Source organism: Octopus bimaculoides, chromosome 14, assembly GCF_001194135.2.
Source record: "Octopus bimaculoides isolate UCB-OBI-ISO-001 chromosome 14, ASM119413v2, whole genome shotgun sequence".
Taxonomy (NCBI): domain Eukaryota; kingdom Metazoa; phylum Mollusca; class Cephalopoda; order Octopoda; family Octopodidae; genus Octopus; species Octopus bimaculoides.
In genome coordinates, this window is record NC_068994.1 from 43,038,084 (window position 1) to 43,048,197 (window position 10,114).

Here is a 10,114-nt window from a genome sequence, read left to right on the forward strand (position 1 = left end):
GGATTATTCATAACACACATGTGGACATTAAGGATAAATACGTATTCACATTCAGCTGTATATTTTTGAAAGTGTTGGTTGAATATCGGTTATGCGATGACGCTTGATCGTGTACATATTTTATTCTATCACTCTCAAATTTATATCTCGAAATGCTGCACTGAAGATGGGAAATAAGTAAATAAATATTACTTTACTTTAATCTTGAAACACGTATGTAGCTAATCTAAGTCATGTGGTTTCATTATTTTTTTCCTTTTGCCTACGTAAAACAGTGTGTTACTGTCTGGGAGATCTTTATGGTAGCAGAAAAGGCATTTTAACTCCTATTTCTAAATTTGGTGCGTGGTGAAGCAATTAGCTGACCCCTGGTTATAATTATGTTTATAATTATAGAATATTTGCATAAATTCATATATATATATATATATATAAATATATATGCATATCTATGTATGGATACATATATGTATATGCACACATATACACACACACACATATATGCACTGCACACACACACATGTATGCACGCACAGTACATATACCCCATGATGGATATAATAAATGTGATTGAAAACATGTTGCTCAAAAGCTTATCACCAAAAGACATTGATAGAATGACAGATTGAAATTTAATGTTTACTAATTTCTAACAGTAAATTCAAATGTTAAAATTATAAGAACAAATTACATTTTAAAAGAAATATATATTCATTTCATTTTGCATGCACGTACATGTGTAGATGTATATGTATGTGTGTGTGTGTGTGTGTGTGTGTGTGTGTGTGTGTGTGTGTGTGTGTGTGAGTGTGTGTGTGTGAGTGCATGTGTGCATGAACATTGTGGCATCCCATGATCTTAAATACTTTTACTTTTTTGTTTTTATTTATTTTAGTTATTTGACTGTGACCATGCTGGTGCAAACCAACTTGAAGAATTTAGTCAATCAAATCAAACCCAGGATTAGTCTATCCCATCCCCCTCTGACTTTTAGTTCATGCAATTGAGAAAACTGCATTATTTATGGGATGACCCAATACATACAGATATATATATATATGTGTATGTATGTATGTATGTATGTAAGTATTTATGTATGTATGCATCTATGTATGTATGCATGTATGTATGTTTATATGTATGTATGCATGTATGTATGTATGTATGTATGTATGTATGTATGTATGTATGTATGCATGTATGTATACTCCCACACACGCATACATTATTGATAACTCTTTCGATATAGGCCAATGACATATTCAAGAAGCAATAATGGATATTTAAAACTATGAGATTGCAGTGACATCTTAGAAGACAATGACTGGCCTATATTCATGTTACTTACAACCTCCAACAAAATGCTTTCAGTCTATGTTATATGGATTAACATGACACACACACACAAGCATGTGTGTGTGTGTGTGTATACATATACATATATATGTATGTGTGTGTACATGTATGTATGTATGTATGTATGTGTATATATATATATATATATAAAATCAGTTAAGACTCATTAGAGCAGGCAACTGCTACTACTATAGGTAATCTAAGAAATTTTTAAATAACATCAGTTGAAACAAGAGACAAAAATCTATTTACTGTCTCTAAGACATCTACCATCCTGATTATTGATTACTTTGTATAAATGGTGTCTAAAGTAGATTCATTAATTCTTTACCTATTTCGGGATATTGTAACTTGAAATATTGACACAGGTGAATCAAATAATTATGTTTTTCAAAGATCTATTGTAGGACAGGCAAGCAGATTTGATTATCTTTGAATAAGTTTGTTATTCTGGTTTGCTATATGACTAATAGTTTCATCGTAGAAAGTAGTTATCAAAGGTAGTTACAGACTTTTGTGAAAGAGATAAGAATTTTTAGTTGATGTTGAATAATTTCAGCACAGTAGTAAAGTAGGAGAAGCAAAAGAATTTCAGTATTTGTTGTAATGTTAATATGCTTTACTTCCTATGCTTTCTTGATGTATGACCAGACATAAGGACAAAATTGCAAACCTCCATTATTTTACATGCTTGTAGTCATTTAAACAGAATAAATTTGTTCCTATAGTGATGACCAAGTAATGAAATCCTGGTCGTGTATTCATTAGCAGCATCTCTCAAACTGTTCAGCTGTGAAGTTGCTGAGATTTGCTTGCCCCAAACCAAATTTAATGCCTGCAGATGTATAGAACTAACAAGCTAAAATCGAAGTAAAGTACCTTGTAGATCATTTGAATATATTTAGACTGGAATATTAATAGTGCAACAAGTCTAAAGCAATCCAAGAGTTGAATTAAATAGGATTATATTTGCAATGAGTTAGGATGTCTATTTTTAGAATACTCTGAAGAAAACCAAATAAACCATTTTAAAATAATGTAAGATAGAATATGCATTAATTAGAGACAGACAAAAAGGAAAGAAAACAAGCACACTGAGAGGATCTGAATTACATATCTATTACTGCTGTCTAATTGGCTCTTATAACATCTGATATCATTTTATGTTGAACATCTTATTCGTTAGTTCCTTCATAGTACTGCTTTTTTTTTTTAAACAAATATGAATTGAAGGTGTCTTATGAATAGAACACTTTAAAGTGTCACACAAATCAAGCACATGAAATGAATTCTGAATCACATCATCTTTAGTAGAAATGTACTCCATTCTTACTTCCTATATTGACTTTGGGGGACATATCAGCCTCTAATCTTCACAATCATTGAATGGAATAAACCCAGCCCTTTTACAACACTTTATAATCACCTCCTCACCCAACAAAAAACAAAAAAAAATTAATCAATAAATTTAAATCTCAACTAAAAGGAAAGAATTAGCATATTTAAAGGTAATATGTCTAAAGTCCCTATAGATATATATTTAAATTATCAAATCAGAAATTATGCTTGAAATTAAATTCTCTACATTGTGAAAATTTTCAAAAATGAAATCTCAAAATACTTAATATTAAAATATGGTTAATTGATTAAAATAAGTTGTCAAAATTTACCTGTGCAGCTCTTGGCAAGCTTCTTGTTGCATTTAAATTATTCCATTCAACTGGCAACTCATCTTCCTGGTAGAGCTGTGTTTTTGACATCATTGAAGCAGTTGTACTGTTTCTTGTCTCATCAGAATTTAATGTTAGCGCAGTCAAATTATTAGCATGTGAAATAAGGTGACCTTTTTCACTCCTTGATTGGTTTGGTGAGCTTGTTTCAGTTATATGTTGAGTATTCCTGACATTGTGACATCGAACAATACAAATAATGATTGACACAACAACAGCCACTGACACAATCACAGCTGCCAGTGTTATGACTATAACTAAGTTAAGATGTATCCTGTTGTCTGCTTGTGTATTCACTGCAGTGAACATTTTGGACGTTTTATTACTAACTGTCAATGTCAAGGATAGCGCTGTAGATGTTGACAGAACTGGAGTACCACTATCTTTGACAATTAACTGGAGGTTGTATAACCCAGCATCATTTTGGTAAACTGTGCGAGAGAAAGACATGGCTCCAGTGTAAGGGTTGACTGTAAACAGTTGTCGGTCATTTCCTCCAAGAATTTCATAATGGAGGAAAGCGTTTTCTCGACTGTCTCTATCTGAAGCTCTTAATGTTGTGATATCATTTTCACTTTGAGGGTGATAGTAGACATCCAAACTGAAAGGGTTAACACTAGGAAAAGTGAAATATGGGGCATTGTCATTCTCATCCATAACTTCAACAATAACATTTGCTGTATTGTTTAACTGAGGATTTCCATTGTCTTTTACTAGGACCTGGAATTTATAGTTGTTATTCTGTTCATAGTCCAAAGACTCAATAGTTGAAATAAAACCATAATTTGTAATCTGAAATGGAATTTTATCTTTGTTTTCACTAACTAAATGATACGATAATTTACCCCCTGAATCTAAGTCTGGGTCAGTAGCATTGATGAAGCCGACAGGAAAATTTAGTTCTTCATTTTCATAAGTCAAAAATTTAAATGTTTTTTTTGTAAATTGTGGTTGTACATCATTTACATCCATTACTTGAATTGAGAATTGTCGCTGAGCTTTCAAAGGTGGTTGGCCCATATCTTCACATGTAATTTTTATATCATAATGATCTTCAGCCTCTCGGTTAACAAGGCTTTTCAATATTACTTTATATTCCTTTGATGCTAGACTTCGAAGCTGAAATTTTTCATGGTGAAGATCGCAAGAAACTTCTCCATTTTGTCCAAAGTCATTATCTATGATTTTCACAAATGCAATAAAACTTCCAACTTTAATCTTTTCTGAAATTGTAGCAGTATTATCTACTAATGCTGACACAAAATTTATATCTATTTCCGGTGCATTATTTTGTTGGTTGATCACATTAACAAAAACCAAAGCAATGGAACTGAGAGGAGGTCGGCCTCCATCCCTTGCTTCCACAAACAATTTGTAGTTTTTCTTTTGTCCAGCAGGCAACTTTTTCCACAAGTATATTCTACCATCCTCTTTATTTAGTTGAAAATATAACCTGGCAACATCGCTTATTTTGGAACTAAAATAATAGGAAACTTTACTGTTTTTTCCAAAATCCAAATCTGTTGCTGACAAAGTTAGTACAGGAACATTCATTTGGTGTGTGTTTTTTATAGAAATGTTATAAATGCTTTGAGGAAAAACTGGCCTATTGTCATTTACGTCATTAACTGCTATGTGGACTTTCAAAATGCTTTTTCTTGAAGGGAAGCCTCCATCTTTAGCAACAACCTGCAGCATGTAAGAGTCTTTAGCTTCTCTATCAAGTCTTTCCTTTAAAACAATCTCAAGTGTTGCTGTGCCATCCACTCTCTTAGAAACTGATAAGGTAAAAGGTTCTTCCAAACTATCCTCCAATTGATATGTTATCTGAGAATTAAAGAGTCCGACATCTTTGTCAATAGCATTGGGTATCAAGCTTGAAGTTCCTTTTCCATCAGTCTCAGAAAATTCAAGACTGATTTGTTCCTGAGGAAATTCTGGAGAATGATCGTTTATATCTTCCACTAAAATCTTTACTTTGAGTATCTTTATAAATGTTTCCTCTTGTCTTACTGCAATGTCAACCATTTTAAAACATTCTGTATTATATGTACAAAGGTTTTCTGCATCTAATGACTGGGCTGTGTATAGCTTTCCAGTTTTAGTAACATTGAACAACTGCAAAGTCTTGAGAGACCCACCTTGCAGCTGACTAAAAGTCACTTGGTCTTGAACTTGAACTGGTATTCTATCTAACAAGTGAGAATCTTTGGCTATGTCTCCTAAATATGTTCTGGCATTCTTGCTTTCTTCTACTCTGTACATAAGATCCACACAAAAAGAGAAGGGCAAGACAAAAAACAATATGCGAAATGAAAGCAGCATATCCATGCTTCAGTCTATCACAACTGCATTTCATAATCCTCTGACAGGAAAGGAATCTGAAAATATATATAAAAAAAAATAAATATAAATAAAAAGTGATTTCATGTTTTACAATAAATAGAAATATCATCTTAGTCTTCTCTTATAATTCTATTCACAACTGGCTTTCATTATATAAATTGATTTCAGTACTAAGTGTTATGTTATTTTATCAATTTTAGAAGAGTGAAAGGCAAAGTTTGATAAAGAATAAATTAGAAGATTAATCAAATCTTTAACATTTTTAAAGGAAGAGGTGTAACCCTTGGTCAACCATGACTGGAATGATTTGTGATCAAAGGCATTCTGGCTATGACTAGTTGTCTTTTAACCGGCCGTGTATCATGGACTTCATTATCCAATGTGCTTTCACTTCATTATTCCTTTTAGCCAATAGATGTCATCTGAAGGATATTTCATTGTCATTACTAGCAGACAGAGCAACAATATAAAGCTTTATAATAGAATAATAATGGTGTTAGCTTAAATGGCAGCTTTTCTATAGACAGGATATTGTTCTTCAACTCTGATTGAAGAGACTACCAATCAAAAGTATTCCAGCTTTGACCATCTCATCTTATATTCATGCATTGTGAGTCGAGAACCAAATTGTGTTCTTGTCCATTTTAAGATGATAATGTGTAATTTGAGGTAGATTTAGTGAGCTTGTGCATGTGTGTGTGTGTGTAATATATGTGTGTGTGTGTGTGTGTGTGTGTGTAAGTCGTCGTCGTCGTCATCATCATCATCACCATCATCATTATCATTTAGTGTCTGTCTTCCATGCTGGCATGGGTAAGAGGGTTTGACTGGAGCTTGTAAGTGTGAGAACTGCACCAGGCTCCAGTCTTTTTTGGCTTGGTTTTTATGGCTGGATACCCTTCTGAATGCCAACCACTCTACAGAGTGTACTGGGTGCTTTTTACATATTATTAGCATGGGTGCCTTTTACGTGTCACTAGTATGGGTGTATCTTATGTATCACCAGCATAGGTGACTTTTACTTGTCAGCTGCACGATGCAATACATAAGTATATAAATATATATATCATTATCATCATCGTTTTCATGTCTGCCTTTCCACTCTTACACAGATTAGATGGAATTTGTTGAAGTAGATTTTCTATGGTTGGATGCCTTTCCTGTTGCAAACCCATCTCTAGTTCAAGTAAGATAACATTTCCTCCATGCCCAGACATGTTTTCACGGAAGACTAGAAATGATGGATACCACTTACATGATGGTGGCATTCACTTACAATTATCACGCAAAGACAAGGCAAAGAGACTGCAACATACATACACACACACACACATATACACATACACACGCATATATACATACATACATACATACATACATACATACATACATACATACATACATACATACATAAATAAATATATGGGACCAACATAGTGTTGCTGGTTAAATAACTGTATGTATGAAATTATATATAATATATTTAACTAAACAAACATACATGTAGTATCACTGTACTAAAAGATATAATCTGTTTGAATATAAATACAGAATCTTTGGTCCATACATCTCATATATTCAAACTATCAGGTTTGCTCAGATCATCTCTCAACTACTGAAGTTAGAAGGAACAAATCATTTGATGAAAATGCAAATACGTGTAAGTGAAATAAAATTATTTACATGGAGTTAGGTTGACGGCTAGCAAGTTCTTAACAATGTGCCAACACAATGTTATTTAAATAAATTTGTATATGGAAATCACATATAATATTTTTAACAAACATATATTTCCTTTTACTGTGAAAATATAATCTGCGATTAAATCATAAAAATTTCAGTTGCTGAGATTATTAATAGATACAACATAAATGGCGGCTGATTCCTCACTATCAGCTACTGAAGATACAGTGATTTAATTGCAGATTATATTTTTAAAATGACACTAAACGTACATTTATTTAGTATACTGTATGTAATTTCTATTTACTCTTTTATGCACGTACATGCACACCCACATATATATATACATATATATAAATATATATATATACATACATATATATATACTTATATATATTCATATATATGTTTATGTGTGTGCATATGTATATGTGTGTATGCATATATATGTATGTATATATATGTGTGTACATATATATGTATGTATATATATATATATTTATGGATATTGACATATGTACATATATATGTATTTATAAATATATATATATACATACACACACACACACATATATGTATTTATAAATATATATATATATATATATATATATATATATATATATATATATATATATATATATATATATATATATATATATTTATACACATACATATACACACATATATATATATATATACATACACACATATATATATACACATACAGACACATATATGCATACTTATATACATACCCACACATAGACAGACATGCACACACGTGTGTGTGTGTGTGTCTGTGTGTGTATGTGTATGTGTGTGTGTGTGCTTATATATTTGTATGCAGCACTATAAATGTATTCTGAAAAAAAAACACTATTTGCAAAAAAAAAACAAAAAAAAAAACAAGAATTACATTTATAAATAAATTACCATTAAGAATGATGTTACAGTATCTAGTTTTCCCCTTAAAATAGAACGTCTAGAAAGCTTTCAACATTAACATTTCCTCCTTATTTTTTTTTTGTTTTTTTGTTGTTGTTTTTTTTGTTTACTTAACATGCAAAAACTCAGTTCTGCTAAATTAGAGACATGTCTTAGATATATATTGAATTAGATTTTTAAATGTAAAAAAAAAATTGATTTGTAACTTTAACTTAGTTTAATATATAATTATTTATCTGATATTTTTTTCCCTCTAAAATATTATCTCATATAATTTTAAATACTTGACTGTCTAAACATTTAAGTATTTAATCCCTTAATGTTTTTAATGAAAGAAATATGATTTTTATAAAAATTTGTTGAGAAATATTGCTTCTCTTAATGAATGCCTACCTGACTTCAACATTAAGAAAACTAAACAATCAAAATAAAAATTTGTTGTAAGATTCTGTATAATTTAAATATACACTTATTCATTCATTCAGTGTATACACACACTCTCCCTTCCCTCACACACATGCACAAACATACAATCACACATACACATACACAAATGCACAAACAAACACACACACACAGATGCGCATACATTTGCATGCACACACATTCACAGATACATACATAGAACAAACAACTAACCTCTTCCCCACAATATATCTACAACCTAAACAGCATCATCCCTCTCACATCCTTCTCCTGTCTACTGTTTCATCATTACTATTCCGCTGTTCAGCACATTTACCCATCTCCTACACACATCTTCATAACTTTCTGGTTCCACTCAATCACTCCCATTCTCTTCTAATAGGTGAGTAGTCATGTAGCTTCTCTACATCAAGAAATTTGTTCTGCTCTGGCCTCTCCTCTCGTACTCCTACTCATCTTTTGCCCCTTATCACCTAGCATATAGTTACCTAACCTCTGCCAGGGGCTTTGACTCTTGCAAAATGTATGATGGACTTACTAGAGCTGGTGGCACAAAATCAAAAAAAGCCAGTAAGTATATGCTGCAGGGTAGTTGGTGTTAGGAAGGGCACCAAGCTGTAGAAACCATGTCACTCACTTGGAAAACAGGAAAAACATCTATTTACCATCTTAACATCATATAACAACCACCACCACCACCACCACCATCATCATCATTGTCGTTTTACATCCACTTCCCATTGTGGCAGAGCAAGGGCAGGGCAAGTCAGATCAGGTTATTTCACTCTGAGTCAAATTGTTATTCAGTTACTGCTCTCATAAACAAGTCAGAGGACTGAATCTCACTGTCATGTTTCAGTTTTGACTAGGTTTCTATCTCTGGATGTCTTTCTTAACACCATCTGTTTTACAGAAAGTACCAAGTGCCATTTTTTTTTTTATGGAACCAGCATTAGATAGGATGTCAGCTCTTCAACAGTATTAAAGATCTTGACCATAAGTTTATACTCACTTGTCTGATAATTTACACAGAGTCCTGAGTTGATTGATTTACAATGGTCCTGACAGATTAAGCCATGGAGGTAATCTATTACAAAGCTATGTTATTAATTAAATACATGGTATCAATAAATTTGTTTGTCGTGAACAGTAGAAGAAGCTTGCATTTTGAGCTATAAAGATTCAGCAGAGTTGTAGCCCCATAAGCTACAGCATTAAAACATCAATAAATTTTCTGACACCTAACAAATTCTCCTGGTTTCACCATTATTGTTGTTACCAATGCAGATACTCATAAGATTTTGGATGTTACTCTTACATAAAATGTAGTTTGGAAACCTAGCTCCCTTATTGATTAATATAAAATATTTTTCTCATAATCTGGTATAATCAATCAGAAGAAATTTGAAAGAGGATTTGCTGTATTGATTGAAATATTATCTGTAATATTATCTTGGGAAGAAACATAAGTAAAATGGTGTCTTTCATCCCATAAACTTTTGCTGTTTTCTTTAAGTTGTATATCTTTATCTATATCAATCTATTCCTTTATCCATATGTGTGTATGTGTGTGTATATATATATATATATATATATATATATATATATATATATATATATATATATAT

General features: G+C 31.8%; 1 protein-coding gene across 11 annotated transcripts in view; it reads right to left on the reverse strand.

Annotated features, from left to right (window-relative positions):
* The window catches only part of LOC106879395 (protocadherin-18), a 110,617-nt gene that overhangs the window by 70,385 nt on the left and 30,118 nt on the right, over nucleotides 1-10,114 (reverse strand). For all 11 annotated transcript variants that reach the window (XR_001410625.2, XR_008265550.1, XR_001410626.2 and 8 more), the window contains exon 2: nucleotides 3,027-5,467. Coding sequence is in view for 8 of the 11 variants with exons in the window: in XM_014928930.2 (XP_014784416.1) it covers nucleotides 3,027-5,417 (2,391 nt within the window). In the remaining 3 variants the exon portion in view is untranslated. The remainder of the gene's footprint in view (nucleotides 1-3,026; nucleotides 5,468-10,114) is intronic.